Source organism: Crocodylus siamensis, chromosome 1 (assembly GCF_052110815.1).
Source record: "Crocodylus siamensis isolate JL-2025a chromosome 1, ASM5211081v1, whole genome shotgun sequence".
Taxonomy (NCBI): Eukaryota; Metazoa; Chordata; order Crocodylia; family Crocodylidae; genus Crocodylus; species Crocodylus siamensis.
In genome coordinates, this window is record NC_143395.1 from 391,644,733 (window position 1) to 391,666,868 (window position 22,136).

The 22,136-nt window shown below is 43.1% G+C and overlaps 1 protein-coding gene across 4 annotated transcripts in view; it reads right to left on the bottom strand.

The window, feature by feature from the left end:
• The window catches only part of GRIA4 (glutamate ionotropic receptor AMPA type subunit 4), a 404,982-nt gene extending 397,944 nt beyond the window's left edge, over window positions 1–7,038 (bottom strand). For all 4 annotated transcript variants that reach the window (XM_090030033.1, XM_090030061.1, XM_090030041.1 and 1 more), the window contains exons 1-2: window positions 6,168–7,038; window positions 4,974–5,132 (exon numbers count right to left, since the gene is read on the bottom strand). In XM_090030033.1, the coding sequence (XP_089886159.1) occupies window positions 4,974–5,132; window positions 6,168–6,255 (247 nt within the window). In that variant the 5' untranslated portion in view covers window positions 6,256–7,038. The remainder of the gene's footprint in view (window positions 1–4,973; window positions 5,133–6,167) is intronic.
• Window positions 7,039–22,136: the final 15,098 nt, after the last annotated feature.

The window sequence follows — 22,136 nt, forward strand, 5'->3', positions numbered from 1 at the left end:
ATGGTAACAATGTGTTAGTTCCACGTTAAGTATTAACTAAGAAGATGTCAGTTTCAGTAGCTAGAGTTGAATGCACAGTAAAGATTACTTATAACACAAAATGTTTTCAATGTTGGAATAAACTGAAAAGCAAAACAGAAAAAATCAGGGGCAGGAGGGAGGAATTCGGGTTATACATCTGACATAATATTTACCACTGGAGTTTCAGCTTGCCTCAACTGTACACTTCACAAAGGAATCTCAGCACACCCAAACCTCACCCTTTTGGAATTTGCGCTTCTCTTGATGGAAAAATAATTTACCTTTTAGTCCCAGGTAATTTTGATTCCAAAATAAAGAATGTTACCATGTTTTGCTTTGGGTTTTTTCCCTAAACAAAGCACATTATTAAACTAAGGTAATATTTCTATTGCTGAATGAGTTGTAATTATTTACGCTGAATGCAAACTTAATGAAAATCTCATTATTAGGCTGATACCATCATAGGCCTTCTTGAAAGCCAGCATAAAATGACACATATCCATAACTTAAAAACACTAACACAGTTGAGTTTAACTGGTAGTTGCTTTGGGAGTCCTAGCAGAAAAACTGATATTGGAAAAGGCAAGAACACCACATCCCACCTCAAGAACAGCAAGGTCAAAGCTAGATACACTGACAGACCAGAATGAACCAGGGAATATATGCACTATGTTTTCCTGTTACATATGGACTTGGTACTTCATTCAGTGAAATCAGTGCTGAATTTCTGTTCATATAAATGAGACAGATTCAAGCCTTCTCCAGTTTTCTAGGATTACCAATCCAGCATCTTTCAGAAATTCTACACTCCAAAGAAATAAGAACTTGTAAAAAATATATATTGAAGACACTACATCCTGGAGAAACAGGAAATTTAGTTAAATGTGGAATTTCCTATAGGATTATTTGGTCACATGTGCTTGCCCTTGTGATATTTAATAAGAAACATATCTTTTTTGTTAAATATAGTCCACTTGAGACTAAAATCTGGATTAAGAGTTGAATTGGATGGGTAGCTGGGGGGAGGGAAAGGGGATGATTTGCCAAATATTGGATTTAGTAGTAGTGCATTAATCTAAGAGTGTATGTGGGAAAAAACTGAGGGTCTAAGGAAAGATTTTACTCTGATTTTTTTTTAAGTATACACATTCAGTATCACCGTTTGCTAATTTAACAAAAGTCTTCTACCAGATCAGTTATTCACTGAGTATTTTGATTTGTAACTGAAGAATATCCAATTCCCAGCAAAGGAGCTGAAAGACAAATTGCTCTTTTTAACAACTGTCTAACTTCAACATTTCTCAAAAGCATACAGCTAGCTTTTAAAATACAGTTACTGTATACTGACAATACTGTTCAAGTGCATTAATGCAATATAGAGCACTGTACACAAATGAAAAAGTCACCTCATCCAAAGGAACAATTGCTTGTAATCCAATGCACAGGTCTTACATCTGAAATTAGCTTGAAGTTGGATTTTCAATCACAAGCAAAAAATTCTATGTGAAATGTGCCAACTAATGTCTGACATTAGTTGGCTGTTACGACTTTAGTGTATTATGTTCTGACAAGTAAAACCCTTGTGCTGTTCATGTTTCACAATAATTTCAGCTCTGTCAGTAAGAGAGATTCTCTGAATAATGTATGGAGCACAAAAGAAATGAACAGAATTTAAATAAAAGTCAAAAACAGGGGATGAACCAAGCTGATATAAATCAAGTGAATTTTACTGAACTACAATACAAAATGCAGCTCCTAAAATGACCTGTTTCTTAGGAATATATGATATAAAAGGGGGGAAATGCAAGGACCTGGACCTATTAAAAGGCAAAAGAAACAGATATAATCACTGTGTACATAAAACTGAACCTATAAAATGATTGAAATGTGAAAAGTATTCATTGACAAACACATACAAAAAGCAACCAATATACTGTTTTAGTCTCTTAGAAAAAATAAATAAATATATGTGTGTGTGTGTGTGTGTGTGTGTATTTTTTTTCCCAAGATATCCATCATCCACTAAAAAAATGCCTTCTACCTTTTAAGCGTCTTGATTATTATCCCTAATACATGGAATGGGCCAGACATTGCAGCTTTATAAAATAACCTCTGCAGTGAAATGGAAATGGGAATAAAGCTAACTGGTCACGTCTTAGATCTTTACGCTTGACCTCATCTGAATATTCATTTCAGTCCAGTGGCTCTAAGGCTATTGTACTATATCATTTGGGGGCACGTGTTCTCTAAGTAAATTCTATACAGCGATAAAATCCAGAGCCACTATTTCAACACTGGTTTGGTAGAGACTCATTATTTCATCTGTAGGAAATATTGCCATGATATTACTTAATACAGACTTTCTATCTTTAATTAGGTTAACAAATCTCACACATCTGTGCTTTGGAAGCCAGCAAATTCAGTCACATGGAAGCAGTGTCCTCCAGCTATCAGACAATTGATTTTTGCAGGGTTCTGCTCATATTTAACTTAAGGGACATGTGATGTATTCTTTCATTTGTCGGTCAGTTTGCTTATGCTTCATTAGGAGAACTTTTCTCCTACATTTAAATATTTTAGAATAAATATATGCAAGGAACACAGGCTTATTGGCACATAGATCTGTAAAATATGGCATAAACATATAATATTTAAACAATCCATAATGTTTAGATAAAAAATGCATATTAGTTTAAGTGGGAGATTTGCTTGAGTAACATCTGCAGGTTTGTGGGTATCTAACTGCATACAGATATATACAGAATTATACACACACTTTTTTCTTCAGTTCTATATTCTGCCTACATTTGTCACCTATGAATCACTAAATTGTTCAGAACTGCAGGAGTGGTCACAGTATATATATTTTTTTTATTTAAATTTTGGAGCAAGATACAAATCACTATTTGTATAAGTGACAGGCACTATAAGGAAACATATTTTCATCAGCTGAAATACTACAAACTCAATTTAACCAACGGAAGTGGGGTTGGAAGGAAAGAAAAAGAATCAATTAATAATAGTTTAAATGAGAGGAAGTTTTGGCATACATAGACTTCTTTGCACCTGAAAAACTGTAACTTCATATATGTTTTGGGCTTAGGTAATAGTTTGGGCTTAGATAATAGTTTTCAATGTACATAAATCAAAACTGTTTGCAAATGCATTATTGTTATAATCACAATACTTGGTGCAAACCAATATTTTGGCCCAAAGTTTAATGACAGCTTCTAAAATAATTTAGAAGGGCTGAATTTAAGAAATAGATTGTCAGACAATAGGTTTTACCTATAATTATTTAATTTAATGTACAGAGCTTTTAACTCCATCAATAAGCTTTTAAAATGCATGAAATATATAAACAGTATCTGCCAAAAATCATGTAGGTTGTAGTATTTCTTTGAAATCCACCTATATAGATCCATGTCCTCATATTTTAAAAAGCATCTGTTAAAATGCCTTCTCTTTAGTTAATTTGGTATTGATTTTAGCACTAAACATATATAATACATTACTTAATATAAAATTCACACTCATGAGACATAAATCTTTTCTGCATATAATGCACTGGTATTGTTTTGGCAACGTGGAAGGTTTTCCTGCTAAGTAAGATGACAAGGTCATCAAAAACCTGGAGTATCAAAGAATTATGTAAATACATTTGACAATCATCCAATAGGTTTTAAGAAGCTAAACACACCATACATAAAATAAAAATATACTACAAGTGTCAAAGAGAGGAATAGAGGGACATGAGGATGCGGAAAACTAGAGAAATACAGTATATATTTTAAAGGCACACTGAACAGAAAAACCTTGTCCAGTCTCTTTCTATTTTAAACTCTATGTGCATTGCTATTCTATGTTCCTAGTTCCAAGGCAATTCATTCTTAAATGAAGAAAGGATTATAAAACTTAAAGGTCATTGAGAAAAAAGCTACAGAATTTGAACCTTGAAAGAAGAATATGAAAGTGGCAGTGATTTAATTGCAACATTTAGCTCTGTCATACTCAATCACATTGCCCCACACTATAAAATAAATACCTTTGCTGAAACCTTAGAGAAGCGAACGGAAATATAAATAATGATTTTCCTTTCTTAGATGTTAGCAGCTTTAAGTATGCATTCTACACTGTGCTGAAGGATGCTGGAGTGATGTGAATTTGGAAGTTCAGTCAGTCGCTCTCCCATTTGGTAAAGCTATCCTTTTCTCAGTAAGTGTATTTCTGTCTGTGTGCAAATTGGAGGCGGACTGTTGGAGTTCCAGTTGGGGTGGTTTGTGAAATCAAGTAGATCGGATCCTAACTTGATTTGGCACCAATGTGTGGATGCATGGAGACATATCCACAGGATGTATGCACTGTGAGATAGTAAGAGACATTTACAACCCAGAATATAAGAGCAGGGCAGCCTCAAGTGACATCACCAGATCAACTGCAGCGTCAACCTACTCAGATATATTATCCTGCCCACCCCTGCTTCCCTGTCTCCTTCCTTGCCATTAGACAGAACTCTGATGATCACAGCTTTTATGGTGTATTTTCAAATACAGGCGACACGGCAGTGCCCAAAGCCAAATGAGAGAAACTGTGGGGGTCACTGCCTGATGTCTTTCTTTTTTTTCCCCCTTTACAACCACAAAATTCATCTCCATAGAAACCAGAAAGCAAGAAACTACAGTGAGAACAGTAAAGGAAATGTCACATTGGGTTAGTCAGCACAAGGCAGGCAAGGGGATTTTGCTAAGGTTACAAACTGAGGGAGCTGCCCCTTCAGCTCTTCCACACAGGGCACAGAGGTCATTGCGGGGAGTGTTATGGGGAGTGGTCCTCTGCTGCATGGAGGACTATTCTTTTTTTTTCCTTGTAGTGCTAGGTCATTATGGACCCCCCTCTCAACTTGGCTGCCATGCACTCCTAACTCGGGGAGATCAATGGCATGTCTTACTTACAGGCATTTGTGACAGCAAAGCTGTTGGCAGTTTCAATGTTGTCAACGTGAGGAACCAGATTGAAGGGTGCTTCAGACGCATTGGGGCTGGTGTTATGGAGAAAAATCGCCAAGCGAAAAGCGGTATATTCCTGATCTGTGTTTCGGATGAAGAGACCCCCTACAAGAGCAGCAAGAGGAAGGAGACGTTTATTGACAAGCCGATCGCTACCTTGTGCCCAGCCAACCAACTCCCTGGCCCCAAGCTGCTGGATGAGTGGTCCTCAAGGGCTGCAGGACTGATGGTACCCACAAACACAGCTGGTAATAGAAGTCAAGCCCTCAGAGGCAGTCATGCTCCTCACTTCCCCATATGGATATGTAGATGCCTCCTGATTACAGTGACCTTTGGAACTGCTGAAGCCCCTTCTTCTTTGTCCTGAAGAAGACATCAGGTCCTGAGCAGTTCCCCCCAGGAGAGGTGGCCCAGCGGGGCTGCTCGGCATCCAGCAAAGCCCCCCCCCACTCTGCCTTCCAGCCAGCAGCAGCCGCCTCCTGAACTTTGCCTGCCTCCCTGCAGCCCATGTGCGGGCAGGCAGCAGCTCAGCCTGATTAGCAGCATCTTTACAAGTGCACTAGAAATGATGCAGTGATGGAGCTGAGCAGAGCTGGAAGGCATTCAAATAACTGCGTCCCATCCCAAAGCAGGGGGAAAGCAATAAGGCAGATCCCAGGGAATGGCAGGAGGGGGGAGATGCCCAAGGAGGGGTGGGGAACCTGGGGAATCCAAAACTTTCCAACTAGGAAAGAAGGTAAGAAGGAAGGCAGCACCATCCATCCCCTCCCACAGCCCCCGGGCAGAGCAACTACTGCGGCGACCGGTGCCCAAGACATTGGATTTTAAACATCTCCCCCCTCCACCACCATCACCACCTCCAGGAGAGAGGAGGGGGCACTGGGATGCAGTACAGGGGGCACTGTCCCAACTTGTACCGCAACCCCCGTCCTGAAGACTCGTGTGATGCCAGGCAGCCCTGCAGACCCCCCTCCCAGTGTACACACACACACACACACACACACACACACACACACACACACACACGGGACAGACCAGGGTGGCCGTGCAGCCCATTTCATTCAGCCCCTCGCTCCTAACTCACTTGGCCAAGGCTGGTCGCGCCTGCCACATGCACACACAGCTCAATGCAGGTCTTACCTATTTGCACACTGCTAGGAAAAGCTCCCATTGCTAGTCCCCAAAAGCCAGAAAACAACAAGACAAGCTGTCTGCAAATAATCCTCATCTTCTTCTCTTTTGCCTCCCTGTCTCTCTCTCTCTCTCTCTCTCTCTCTCTCTCCCCCGCTAGGTGCTGCTCAGAGAGGCATTGAGGACGAGGTGGCTACAAACAAAATTAAGAATAATAAAAAAAAAAAACCCCAAACCGAAGAGGGGAGGGGTAGAAGAGAGATGCTTTCTCCTTTCTTCTTTTTCCCTCCCTCTTTTCTTTCCTTTTTTTTCACAGTGGAGGTGCGAGCGGTGTTTTAGCAATCCATCCTGCCGCGCCGGGCTTTTCCCGCAGTCTCCATAGCCCTGGGAGAGGTTTCTGTCCGGCTGCAAATGTTGCACATGCAAAAGATGGTGGAGAGTTTGGCGGTGGTGGGAGCGTCTAGTGGCTGCACCGAGAGATGAGACATGCGCTATCTCCCCGCTCCCCCGCCCCGCAGCGACACAGGCAGAGGCGCACACGCGCACACACACACACACACGCGCACGCACGCACACGCACTGCCTCCGCCGGGTCTCTCCAGTCCACACCGCTCAGTGCACGCCTCTGGAGCCGGGGCCCGGCAGATGCGGGAGCGGACACTGGCGAGAGCAGCACGCGTGGGAGGGGCAGCGCCTCCTCTCCTCTCACACACACTCTCTCTCTCCCTCCCTCACACGCGCGCACACACTTTTTCTCTCCCTCACTCACACACACACACACTCTCTCCCACACACACACACACAACCTGTCCTCTCTCTCTTTCTCGCCTTCATTCACACATGCACACACTCTCTCTCTCTCTCTCTCTCTCGCACACACACACACACACACACACACACACAGAGTCTCTCTCTGACACACTCAGATCTCTTCTTGCTCTCCCTGCCCCCTCTTTCTTTCTCCCTCCCTCACACACACTCAGACACACTCTCTCCTCTCGTTCTCTCCCTCACTCACACATGCACACTCTCTCACACACACATATACACACACTCTCTCTCCTCTCCCTGGCCCTCCCTCTCTCCCCCCCACACACTCCTCTCTCTCCCTCCCTCTCTTTCTCTCTCTCTCTCTCACACACACACGCACACACACGCACTCTCTCAAACAGATAGCTACACACTCTCTCTCTCCCTCACTCACACACTCTCTCCTCTTCCTCTCTCTCTGTCTCACACACACACACACGTAGCAGCGAAGAACTTTGTTTGCAGACAGGCAGGAGGACAAGAGCCCTTTTATTTTGCAGCCCAGTCCTTCCCTTTCAGGCACGGCAGCAGCTGCAAACGGTGGACTTTTAAGTCACTGCAGCAAAAAAGGAAAACAAAATCCACAGAGCAAATCCTGCTTGGGAGGGGAGGGATGCGAGGTGAGGGGGAAAGAGTAAAAAACCAAGGTCAAGGCTTCTCTTGCTGCAGCCTTTCCTTACACTGTCTTGCCCTGGGGGGCCATCCTGGGCAGATGGCTTTGGCTATGAAGCCTGCACTGAGGAAGGGGGTGGAGGTGGAAGGTAGGAAGAGGACCCTGATGCTCATTATGATTAAACATCAGTTCCATTCAGGACTGCAGGATGGGAACTTGGTATATAAGTGTGTGGTCAGCAGCTGGAAGACCTGGCAGGTGGATGGAGAAGAATATCACATCGCTACTGTTTGGACTAGGGTAACTTTGATGTGTTGAGGTTCTGGAATCTCCATCCTTGGAAGCTTTTAAGAATAGGTTAGGCAATTGTTTATCTAGGATAGTTTAGACAGGGATGATCTTGCCCTGAGCAGAGAGTTGGACTAGATGCCTTCCTAAGGTCTCTTCCAGGCTGAGGCAGAACTAGGGTGGGGGGTGCTCTGGCATGACTGCACCCCCTTGGGCTATGTGCCGCATGTGAAGTGAGCTCTCTGAGTTCACCAGCACGTAAGCCTACTTCCTGCCGGGAGCTCTGCATGATCCTGGAGCTGTGAGCTCACCAGCTGGTCAGCATGGGATCTGGCCAGAGGCCCCACATTCAGTCACAACATTCTGGAGCCCAGGGGATGAGTTCCCTTTCCTACTCCTTCTCCCCACACTTAATTCAGCATTAAGGGAAAAGAGGGGGTGAGTAGCGAGGCAGCACTCAGCCCTTGGGGCACTGAAATTGTGTAAAAACAGGGGCTGAATGCCACTACTTCTCAGCCCCCTTTTTTTTCCTGATGCTAAATTCAGTCAGGGGAGCTGGAGGGGGGAAATAGAGTGAGCAACCATGCTCACCCTCTGGGATACTAAGCCATGTGAAAGCCAGAACTCTAGCCAGACCCTGCACTTACCAGCTGGTGAGTTCAGAGCTCATGGCACGTGCTCTGAGAGCTCACTGGCATTCAGGATTGTGATGAGGGATGCAGCCATACCCCATTCACCTATGTGGCACATGCACAAGGAGCTCTTTTTCACAGTTCATGTCTTATGGATGCACCCCTCCCACCTCAATATTGGTTATGGATACACCCCTCCCACCTCAATATTGGTTATGGATACACCCCTCCCACCTCAATATTGGACCCCCTATGCTTTTACAACTCATTTTTTATAATTCTTTTTGGGCTTACAGTAGTGCATCATGGTTATACACCCAGTTAAAGATGTTACAGGCTTCAGTAGGTCTGTCCTTGCTTCACCCTAAAGTGCTAACCCATTGCTCACCAATGGAATCAAACAGGAACGGTATGTGGATGGACTTGGGGTATAAGAAAGGTAAAGAAAGGTTGTGATTTTAAAGGGTGAATGAGATTTCAGCTATGCAGACAGCCTGAGATTTATAAGAAATCCATCTAGCACAGGGGTCGGCAATTATTTTGGCCAGAGTTTCGGTGACTTGTTGTGGGCTGGGTCAGTACACGCCCTCCACCAGGCCACAGCAGCTCACCAACACTCTTTAAGTGTTCCCCTTGTTAACAAGAAGGCTGACAGCATCCTGGGCTGCACTGGTAGGAGTATGGCCAGTAGGTCAAGGGAAGTGATTATCCCCTTCTATTCAGTGCTGGTGAGGCCACGTCTGGAGTACTGTGTCCAGTTTTGGGCCTCCACTACAGAAAGGATGTCTACAAATTGGAGAGGGCCCAGCAGAGGACAACAAAAATGGTGAGGGGGCTGGGACACATGACTTATGAGGAACGACTGAGGGGATTGGTCTTATTTAGTCTAGGGAACAGAAGACTGAGAGGGGATTCAATAGCAGCCTTCAACTACCTGAAGTGGGGTTCAAAACAGGATGGAGCTAGACTCTACTCAGTGGTGGCAAATGACAAAACAAGAAGCAACAGTCTCAAGTTGCAGCAAGGGAAGTTTAGGTTAGATATTAGGAAGAAATTTCTCACTAGGAGGATAGTAAAGTACTGGAACAAGCTACCTAGAGAGGTTGTAGTTTTTAAGACGCATCTAGACAAGGCCTTAGCTGGGATGATCTACTTGGGGATGGTCCTGCTTTGAGCTGGAGGGTGGATTAGATGACCTCTTGAGGTCCCTTCCAACCCTAATGTTCTATGATTCTAAGTGGCTCTGCCCTGGAGTCCTCCCCTACATTGTCACCGTCTGGCAATCCTGGGATCACCATGGAGTCTGTCCCAGAACTCACATGGGGAGGGCACTCTTGGCCAGAAGGATGGGATGGGGCTGCGGGCCTTTGGGGAGCAGTATCCAGGAGTGGGACAGGCAAGCACGGCCAGGGATAGGGATCATGTGGGGGGGTGACAGCATGGAGCTCCTTCTGTGCCCATACCTGTGGAACTGGTACCCGTTGCAGGGATATGCAGGCAGTGGATCATGCCTCTTCCCTGGGTCCTGGGCCCATGCTGTCACTGACCTGCAATCCTGATCCCAACCCTGCCCCCAGCCCCATCTGCCTGTCCCACTCCTGGATGCTGCTCCCTACTCACGCAGGGCCGCATTCCATCCACTTGGCCGAGCATGCTCTGCCTGCACAGGTTCCATGTTGATTTACATGGAGACCTCACCTGCTCACCCTGCCCAGTGCCCCATGTCAGGTCAATGGGCCAGGGTGTTTGGACAGCAGGGCTGGGTCCAGCAATGGCAGCACGGACTAGCAGCAGCAGCTGGAAGGAGCCACTGCTGCAGGGACTGCTGGAAAGCAACTCTGCCTGCTGCACTGCCCTAGCCCCGTTGGATGCCCAGGGGCAGCAAGACCAGCTGCACACACCATGACCTTGACTTCCCCCTGATTCTGGGCCAGGCAGGGCTGAGGGGCCCATCGCAGGCCAGACAGAATCCCTTGGCAGGCCGTATATTCCCCACCCCTGATTTAGCAGCATCATTAGAAGGACTGTGCAACCATGGATCAGCTACAGGGAATCTCTCAAAGTATGATACCTTGATAATACTATGCTGGGTACCTTTGTCTGTAACAGCAACCACAACACTCTTCCTCCAGTGTCCCTTTTCAAATGCCTATCCTCTCCACATCCCCCATTACCCTGTGCTCAGAGGATAAGCAGCTGAGTGGTAGGCTCCTGAGGGTTACCTAGTAAATGAATACTAAGACTAGACAGAGAAGAACTAGTCTGACAGCAGTGACTAGAGGTGTGAAGCTTTATTATGTAGAAGAGGGTTTTGATTGAAACCCAGGAAGAAAAGGAGCCCTGCTAGTAGCCTAGGATAGAAAGGGGTGATTCTGGCTAGAAGGAACTGCCTGAACACCAAGGAATCCACTGACACATAAGCCCCCACATAACTGCTTCTGCCCACACTAAGGGAAGCAAGATTTTGGAGATCATTGATGCACTAGTACATTAACAGTGAACTATCTCCCTCCTCTTCTCTCCTCTCCCAGCAATTGCCCCATGCATTGTGGAAGCTTAGTGTTTAGTTATCAATACTAGAGCAGTCAAGTGTTTCGGTGCATGGAAGGCTTCCCAAGATATTGATGGTGAACTAGGTAAAGCAATGTTGTGTCAGACCAGGAGACTAAATTCATACTTCTAGTATATCTTAGCAGCCTGCAGTGTGATATCAGCTACTTTGATGTGGTTGCTAATAGATCAGAGGCATCTTCTTCCTTTCTTTCCAGAATGGAATGAATTTTCAGGAGAATTGCTTTATTGTGTTTGCACTTCTGTTCTTATTGATTTGTTCTCTTCCCTCAATGCAAAAGCAGGCAGACCACATAATTATTTAAGAGTGTTTTGCATAAGGTTTTTTTTTTGTTCAGAGGCAAATGCATATATGAAATATTTTTTGCCCCAGATATCATCAGATTTTCAGCTCCCATTTCTTAGGCAAAGAATGTGTCCACTCAGTGATTTTTTGTCTCCCTGAGGAGTTCAGATAGTTTGGGAGGACTTAATGATTAAGGAAGCAACAGCTGCCGAGGTTGTTTAAATGGAAGTCCTCATCCTTCTCTAATTTACTCTGGAATAAACAGGAATATTTCCATTTGTGGCAACAGTATCACATCAGTAAAAAACTGCCGAGTGAACAGAATTAAGCCACATAACCTTAAAATTATATGATCTCCAGTATTTTTCAAATACTACAATGTGAGCACTGGAGCGATGTAGTCTATGTATATACGCAGGTGGGCTGCAGCTTTGAATATACCAGCTGGAGTTCTTTTGCTTGTGGATTTATTTCCTGCTCCAGTACAATGCAATTCCCAACTTGAGATGTCACAAAAGCATGGACTGTTGTTGCCATATCTGAAGCAATGGGACAATTTCCTTGATCATTTAAGTGGATGATTGGAGAAAAAAAGAAAAGCTTGCTAGCTTATTGTAAAGAAAGCTCCCTATGGCTTGGTTTACTTGAGGGAAATGTAGAAAAATACCTGATTTTGCTAATATTGATTCATATTTATCACTGATAGCAACACTGGGAGTCCTAGTATGAATAAGACACCGGTTATTGTCAGCCTTTTGCATATTAAAATGTTATTTGTAGAGTTAAATAAAATGTTGTACACACTGTTATCGACAGCTGGACTATATGAGGGATTTTAATACTACTAGGGAAGATAAGACCTTACTTCTCCCTCCTGAAAACCTGGTCATAGAAGGAGAAAAGTGTTTGTTCACCGGGCACAAAGAAATATCCCTGAATTCTGTCAAAAGCCCTGTTAAGAACTGCACTGAAACTGAACTCAGTATGCTCAGTGACGGTCAGAAGGGACAACCTTAATAGGAGGAGACTGAGACTAGAACTAGCTGAAATTTATTAATTAACTTAATTTTGAATGAAAAAATGCTCATTTTGAAATATAATCCATTTGTCAAACGTAATTTAGAGTTTTCCCAGTTTTCCAGTAGAAGAAAGAAATGGGAAGAGAGGGAGAGGTGGTAGGGAGATCATTTAATTTCTCAGCAAAACATTTGGAAATTTCTGCAATGTTTTTTTTTTTTCCTGGAAAATACTTTCCATTTCAGACCACATCTAATTATGAAAACCTGGACCTAGCATTAAGAAGAAGAAAAAGATTCCAAAGAGTGTAGGGTCAAGAACGCATCCTTGCTTCACTCTAATTTTCATCTTGAAGCTGCCCAAAGTGGGCCAAAACTCCACAGTTGCTTTCCTGTTGTCATGGAAGGAACATATAAGACTTAACAGGATTGCTGGGCATCACATGTTTTCTAGAACTGCAAATAGGCCTGCTCTGCTGATGGTGTCAAATGCTTTGATTAGATCCACAATGGTTGACTTTGCTCTCTGAATTTTTCTTCAAGTTGACACTGGGAAAATAATGGTATCCATGTCTATGGTTGATCTTCTGGCCCTGAACCCTAACTGAGGTTCAGGGTAGACATGACTCACCAGCTGTTGTAGGCATACCACGATGACCCTTGAAAAAGCTTTTCCTGCTATACTTAGTAGTGAGACACCTCTATAGTTGTTGCAGTCACCCTTATCTCCTTTATTTTTATACTAAGTGATGATGTGTGCCTCACACATGTCTTAAGGTACCTCACCCTCTTTCCAGCATTTGACTAGAAGCTGATGAAGATATAGTAGTAGGCTTTTCTTTCCCGCACTTGAGAATTTCTTCTGGGATGCCATCTTTTCCAGGAGCCTTGCCAATTGATAATGAATCAGTGGCTTTGCCTAGCTGTTTTACAGTGGGCTCCATGTCTAATTCCGGCATGACCTGTAGAGTTGGCATTTGTCCAGTGATTCGTTGGTGATGTTTCTTTCTTATGAGTATAGCTCTGAGTACTGTTGAACCCAATGAGACAGCTGCTTGCCTCTATCCATAATGGTTTCACCACTGTGCAATTTAAGAGGTGCAACCTTGTGGACAGTAGGGCCTAGAGCTTCCTTCAAGCCATTGTACATGACTTTTAGGCTTCCTGTGTCTGAGGCTGTCTCTATCTTTTCACAGAGTTTAGTCCAGTACTGATTTACACAGCATCTGGTTGCTTTCAGTACCTCCTTTTTTTGCATGTTGAAGTCTCACTTTGGTGCTCACTGTTGTCTTCTTGTTGTGTTCCAGATAGTCTGTATTCTTGATGCTGATGAGAGTTTGCTAGGATGACAGTTAGAAAAAAAAAATTCTTAATTTTAAAATAAATTAGATTTTCAAGAAAATTCGTTGGAGCACAACCACCATGAAACTTCAAAGTTCTGTTTTTACAGAATCATATTCCAAGGATCAACAGTACTTAACAATACACTGAGTAGCTCATTGAAATGTAGTTTATGTACAGCTTATTGTCAGGAACACACATCTAAATTCTCTTATCTAGTCTTGTGCTCCCACAACCCATGGTCCATACCTATTTTGCATGATAGAATCAAAATTTGAAATCATCATTCTACCAGTATCTGTCTCCTATCATCAGGGGGTACATTATTTACAGTAGAATTTTGACAACTTTAGTAGAGAGGCAAGGAATTTTTAGATGATATTTGTTATTAGACCAACTGGGATAGAGAAAGTTGATGTTAATGTAGAATAAAACTCAGATTGTCTCTGGAATATTCCTATATTAATATCAACTTTCTAGATTCCCAGAATTTCCACTCCTGGCTTTCAAACAACCCCTCACTTTGCCCAACTCATTATCAAGAGCAAGCTCTCCACTCTGCAACAACTATCAAATAGGATGCAGTCTTGCCTTAATAACACCTGTTAACACATCTACACTGCTACAACAATAAAAAAAACCCCAACAATGAACCCATCAGAATCCATGCATCTTCTACATGCCTTTTCCAAAATGTGATATATGTGATCCAGTGCACCAAATGCCCCTTGGTAAGTAGGTGGATGAAACTAGAGAGAAAGTATACACCAAAATGAATCATCACAGAAAAAGTATGAGGGACAAACAAACACCAGACGGAGCTCAACCATTTCCTCACTATCCTTATGCTCAAGGGAAATTTATAAAACACCTCCAATATTCAGTGTGGGAACAAAAAATCGTAATTTAGTTGGATACCAAGAACCAAGGACTGAACAGTGATATTAACTTTATGGTACAGTGTAATTCACTTTATTCCTGAATGTCTTTCTTCATCCTTCAGATAATAACAACACTATTCCCTTCGAAAGGCCTTGATCTTCCACCAATCAAGCTGCCTCTTCTTCTGCTAAATGTTTTCTTGTTACCCCTGGGAACTTCCCTTGGATAGACTAGATTGTGTATCCATATTTAGTATGAACATAATCTAGAAGTTGTCCAACTGAATCAGTGACACATCACTAATAAAAACAACAACAAAAACCAGCCTGGTACAGTTGGCCCTAGACAGGAGCCCACTTGAAATGCCAACCCATTTTGATAATGATTTATTAATAGCAACCAATGAAGAGAATATTTTCAATGAGTTGTGCACAAATTTTATGTTGATTTAATCTATTTCACTATTTTGGTTAAGAACACATTGTCAGAAGTCTTAAAAGAATCAGGATAGGTCAGATAAATGGGTGCATCTACATGTTGATTAATGCATTTTTGCTAATGTACATTAAATTTAGTACCATCATTGTGAGGTACTAGAAAAAGGGTGCATTATCCTATTTTAACATGCATTAGCGAAAGCACATGGGGAGTTTGTACATGTGGTCCAGAAGTAGGGGGGTGGGGGAGCACTTTAATTAGAGCAGTTCTGAGAGCTGCTTTAATTAAAGCGACTAGAGTATCTCACATATCAGCATCCCTATGCTGAAAAATGGACATGGGGGCACTTTAACAAAAACTCCAACAAGCTTTAGTTAAAGCTTTAGTTAAAGTAATTTACTACATTCCAGCAGACTAGTTTGAGTCTGCTCTGACATGCTGTAATTACAGTGTCAGAGCAGCCTCACTGCACATGTATAGAAGCTCATGGGTTTTTGTGATGCTTTAATGTGTATTAAAATAGAGTAATGCACATTAAAGTGCATGTGTAGATGTGCCCTTTGACTGCTATTATCTGATCCACTAGGTCAGCTCTCCTATCAAAGGATAAAATTGGATTGGTTCGACAATTTGTTCCTGAGCTATTAGTATTGGCTGTTTTCATGCTAGGCAATTTTTAACCAATCCTTTAATATTTTGCTCAATCTGAGAATCAAAGCTAAACTTAAAGCGATCCATCATTTCCAGGAACTTCCCTTTAACGACAATCATTTTGGAATTTTCCAGGATCTCCCTAATCCTCTGTTCTTCCTCAAAAATCATTGCCAGTGCTTTGGGGTTCTTTGTTAAGTACTCTAGAGGAAATTTCATGCAGCCTTCCTGACTTGACTTGAATACATCTAAGTTATCTAAATGTGTTAAATAATCATGTCTAATGATAGTCAATCACATCTAAAAACTACTGAAAGCCAGATGTGCTCCTTTCAGCTAATTTAAAAGGTCTGAGAGACAGCTTAAAATGCAATCATGCTTTAAATCAAAACATGCTTCCTCACAAATACTCAGATTAACTAGCATTCCTTTTTTAAACAAAGGGCTGTATTGCACAAGTAAGTTCTTATGAAGCATCATTAAAGATGACTGCAGTTCTTTGCAGGTAGTGCACTTTGCTCCCTTAAACACTTCTGTTTTCTTGCATTTTTGTAAGATAAAAACCTAAAGCAATACTTTAATAGCAGAGGTCTGGTGTAGCCCTCAAGGAAGGATCTTGTGTTGTGGGAAAAATACACAGTATAATGCCCAGGTGAGTAAAAACCAAGTTATTTCTTCAGGAGTTTTACATTAACATTCATGTACCATGTGTGCCTAACACACAAAGCATGTGTGAACTTTACCAGGAGCTTTTCATATTCAAATCAGGTAAACTTCCAGCCACATATACTCATGAATATAGCAGTAATTATTGTACTCTAAGGACATGTTGCAATGACATTATCATTTGTCAGCAGGATACCAGTGACTGCTGTCATGGAAAATTTACATTAGCATCATTGTTAAGTAGACTGTTTACTAGTTTCTTAATGACCTGCAGCAAACAATGATTTTAATTACTGTATGAAGTGTAATGCACCAAGTTATGTTTATGCCCAATGTATTTTCATAGATTAATAATACTAAGGTATATTCAACAGTAACCATCACAGAGTATGTAATATAACTTGTCTTAGGGTATATTGATACATGTTTTGTAAGATACCAGATAGCTATAAGTGGCTAGCTAATCTAGGCACCAGTAGTAGTTTAGACAAAAAGCTCAATATGGTAACACAGCTGAAAACTTGAGTAAATTAGCCAGCACCTGTCTGTGCTGTTGTGGCTAGACTACTACTAAAACTGGAGCTAGTTATCTCTGGGATATGCAGCGCTCACTTTCGAGATGTCAGTCTAGAAATACTTCAAATATATCAGCAAGTGGTTTTATTTTTAAGAGTTTAATAATACTGAAATAGTTAAAATATAATTAAGAAGTACTGAAAGGTACCAGAAAATTATATTAGCAGTGTTTTTTGTTTTATTACAATAGGTTCAGTAGATACTATAATTAAGAATTAAATGAAAAAATTAAATTCTACTATGATTACTTAGAACATTTTCAAAAAATTCTCACTAGCTGAGATTTTCCAAGATGGCCTATAACTAGTATTGATTTTTTCAGGAAAATGTCAGCAAAATTTATTCATCTTAAATTATGTGGAATTTTTTTTGATAATGTGGTAGATTTTGTATGACTCTCATTTTTTTAAATGCATGTGTATAAACAGTATAAGGAAAATAGTCTCAGAAAGGCAAATGTTACTACATTAGAATTTGAATTATTTTTTTCCCTCAAAAATGTGACACATGCTTAACTCAAGATCTCAAAAAGATTTTTTTTCACTTAATCTCAAATTAAGATAAGTATTATTCTCAAAATCCAAGATGTAATGATACTGTACAATACCTGCTACAGCTTTAGAAGTTTCAGGTTTAGGTATAGAATTTTTCAGATGGTTTATTAAGTTTGAGTTAGTATGCTGATATAACAGCATATGTAAAGCAACCCAACATGGTAAAAGTTATAATGAATAACATTCTATGCAGGTATCAAAAACTAAAAAGAACTTGTTTAACACTTGGTGAGAGGCATTGTAATGAAACAAAAATTGCTCTATTGTATTGTATTATCAGAGGATGTGTACACCTTAAATTCACTCTTTTTTTTTGCGGGGGGAGGGAGAGAGATTGGTTGGTTGGGTTTTTAAAACTGTATACAAAAGAAGAAAAGGGACATTTGTTCTGACTGGAATCTTCATGTAGGCATGACTCAGTAAGTTCCCATGTCCCCATCATCTTCACCCCCAAGATTGTGATTTGTTCTGTAGATTGTTGTGGAAGTTGGATTTTATCTTGCATGCACACAACCGGATTTCCTGTTTGGTTTTCATTCACCATGAAGTGACTAAGAATAGTGAGGGCTTTGAGGAGCATTTAATAATGTTAACTATTAAAATGTTTGAAAATTACAGAGTTTTTGCAAATCCAGGGTGTTCTAGTGTTTGGGCACATCTACAAGTGCTATTACTGTGCATGAATAAACTATGAAGCTGTTTAAACATGCACCCAGGAGCAATTAACTCCAGAGCAATAAGCTCTGCATTTTATTCGTGTGCAGCATGTGGAGCTGGATTGCAGCAGCCTCAGCTGGCAAGGGCCCTGGGGCTCATCCTGGCAGCCCAAGGCTGTTCTTCCTGGCTCAACCTGTTGTGGAAGGTTGAGCCAGGAACTCAACTGGGGGACTGCCTGGGGCATGAAAGAGCTTCAGTGCAGGGCTAGCTGGTAGGAAGTCCCTACAGTGAGGCACCCTCATGCCCCAGCCAGCCCTATACATGAGCTGCTGCATAGAGTTTTTTACTCCGGAGCCTGCTGTAGAGCTAATTAATTTACTCCAGCCTAATAGGAGTACACATGTAGATGCCAAAACTATGCAGCTAATTAGTCAACATCCCATGTAGAAGTGACTTTGAGGAGGAAACAATACAAACCAAACAAGTCCAGAGTGGGGAGCCTTTTCCATCACTTTTATAAGCACAGGGGGGAAAACAATTTGGGGTCAGAGGGAGAAAGAACAGGGAAGAACATGGTGCTGTCATCTAGTAATGAGAGCATTCAACTGGGGGAAAGTTCTCAGTTACAGACTGCTTTTATTACTGATATTTTATCCAATGACAAATACCAAGTATATAAACATAGGTATCTGGTATTTAATTTCTGGAGAGAAATGGGGTTTCAGCCACACCATCTTTTGGTGTTTTTTATTCAGGAGCTTAAGCATTTCCCTCTTTTTCTCCAGCCATTATGCTGGGTATGTCCAAATTGGTGGTGTCAACTTCATTCCAGAAGCTGTATGCCTGCAGTCCCACTGTAGATCTGCATCAAGTTTTTCTCACAAACAATTACTTACAAGTGAAAACTATCTTTCTATTATCTCTTTCTACTGCTAAGATAAATATATGTGACTATATGGAGTTATTTCTTTTAATACTTTGGAAAAGGTGCATTTAAATGATACTTTTAGAACATCTGGATATAGCAGCCTGCTGTTATTTCTTGCTTTGCTGGCTTGATTCTGTTTAGAATTCAGCAAAAACAGAACTGCCTATTATATTCAGCATAGATTAAATAATTCTTGTTTTTACCGACTCCTAAGTAGGGGAAAAAAGAGAAACAAAATGTGTAGTTTTTGGTGTTTTTACTAGGCTTGTTTGAGCTTCCTCTGGAAGAGATCAGAGCCTCACTGGGGAAGCTAACTTCACAGTTTGAGAATGCTTGCTGAATGCAAATAAAAATAATTAAATATATAACAGATGCAAATGAGGAACTAAGATATTAAGCTAATTTTGAAGCTGGAAAGACAGTCACATTGCATAAAAATGTCTTGTAACATGCCAGATGTATCATACAAATGAGTGAAAGTGATTTGGAAACCTTGGATTTTATTCTATAGCCATGCTACATTGATCTCCAGGGATCCTGATTTCCCTGATAAAAAAATTGCAAACTCCTTGATAAAAACCCCCAAATCCATGATTAAATTGAAAGCCTTAAATTCCACCCCCACAGCCCTGCTTGTGCCACTTGACCCCCACCCACAGCCCTCCACAGCCCTGGTCATGCCCCTCATTCCCCACCCACACCCTCCTGCCTCTCAGCCACCAGGGCTACAGGGCCAGGAACCTAGGTCTGCAGCCACCTGCCCCCAGCAAGAGTCTGTGGCTACTTCAGTACAGTAGAGACTGGCTCCCCTCCTGCTGTTCAAACTCCCAAGGGTGCAGGGGGGACCTGTGCCCACAGATTTGTGTGCAGGGTGGGGACAGGCATGGACTGCCTGCTGTGGATTCAGGCTCCTGCCCATCTGGTTTGTGCACCGGGACCAGGGGGCTCCTCCAGGGGCTCCTTGAAGGGCATATGACCCCTTGTTCGAGCATCACGTCGATTTCCCTGCAGATGGCATCTGAAAGATGGTGGGGAATAGGCCACCACCTTTCCCTCACTATTGCCCCAGGCGGCATTTTTATAGTGTGGAAGGCATCCCAGACCCATCCAGGTTCTTCCTGAAACACCTCTTGGAACTCTTCTACCAGGGCTAGTGCCTCCTGCCTTTGATAAGGGGACAGCTCCTCCCCTACCCTAACTAGGGTCCTGACTTCAGAGGGGTAGGCTCCCCTATTTACCCCCCAGGGTCCGAGATCTTCATTATTGGCATCAGTAAAGGCGACCCATCCCTCAGGCTCTCGCCACTCGGAGGAGATTTACATAGTAAATTTACTTTTCTCGGAGGTGCCCGGGTGCACCTAATAGTTCACTGGCCCAACTTGCTGGATTATTTCAAATGGCCCCTGCCACTGCGTCAGGAGCTTGCTCATAGAGGCAGGGAGAAGCACCAGCACCTTTTGCCCTGACTTAAATGCCCTTTCTTTGTCGCGGCTATCATATTTCTCTTTCTGGCAGACCTGGGCTTCACACATATTTTTGCTCGCTAGGTCACGGGCCATCCTTACCCACTGTTGGAACTCCTGCTGGTACGTGGCTGGCTCCCGGGCGTGCCCCGCATCCCACTCCCATTCCTCCCTTAGGACCTGTAGGAGGCTCCTGGGGTGATTTCCTAATACCAGCTTAAATGGAGAATATTTTGTGGAATCTTGAGGGGTATCCCAAAGGGTGAAGAGTACCAATGGAAGGAGGAGGTCCCACTTCCAGGGGTCTCCTTGTATGCAGCGCCATAGCATCCTATTTATGGTCCCATTGAGACATTCCATCAGGCCGCTGGTCTGGGGGTGGTAGACTGAAGTGCAGAAATGCTTTATTTGAAGCGTCCAACACACTACCCTCAGGACCCCCGACATAAAGTTCCGCCCTTGGTCTGTCAGTATTTCCTGTGGTATCCCTATCCTGGCTAGCCACTTTGTCAGTTATTTGGCACTGTGTGGGGCAGTCAAAGCTCGCAGCAGAATGGCCTCTGGGTGGTGTAATCCACAAGGGCCAATATATATTGGTGACCAGTGCTACTGCGGGGAAGTGGTCGCACGATGTCTAGGGCTACCCGTGAGAAAGGGACATCTATGACGGGCATGGGTTGGAGTGGGGCCCGTGCAGGATGTTCAGTCCTCGTTCTCTAACATGCTGCACACTGCCGTGCCACTTCCTCTCCCATCCCAGGCCAAAAAAACCACCTAGCCACCTTCGTGAGGGTTTTGTCCCACCCTAGATGCCCTCTTGCGGGGCTAGCATGGGCCAACCACCAGATGATTTGGCAGAACTGGGTGGGTACCATAAGCTGTGCCACCTCAGTCCCATCTGCTCCCCTGTACGTGGTAGAGGAGTTGATTCCTTACCTCAAAGTGTGGGGCGCCATCAGGCAGTGGGCTTGGGACATCCCCAGCATTGTGGCCCTGCTCCTGAAGTATGCTGAGTCCCAGATCTTCTTGGGCCTCTCTGAACTGCAGGCTGCTGGCAAAATCGTCGAGGACTAGGTCTTCTGTCGTGTCCGTTGATTCCCTGTTCTCCTCCACTTCACCTAACCACCCTGTGCGGTTCTGGATCTCCCTGCATGCCACTTCTGCATCCCGTATTCTATCCAGGACATTGTACAGAGGGACCCAGTCTCAGCCCAGCAGCATTTCGCATGCCAGCCAGGGCACTATCCCTACCAAAAGTTCCCCTTGGTATTGCGTCACATGCAGGTGTACCCATTGCCACTCAATGCATCTAGCCTCCCTGTGGAGGCAGGCCACTTTCACCAGGGTGGCTGCCCATCCGCCCCATAACTGCACCAGGTTGGCCCTAACCAGTGACTGGGTGCAACCCGAGTCCAGAGTGGCTTGTATGGGGTGTCCCTCCACCCAGGCTTTGACGATCAGGCGGCTCCAAATCGTGTCCTTCTCTCCAACTGCATAAGTACAGTCCATTGGCTCACTCAACTTGGGGTCCCTCCGCCTCTCTGTCTGTACCTTCGGCTTGTCCACAAGGAGCCAACGCTCTGTGGGCTGGCTAGGGCACTCCCTG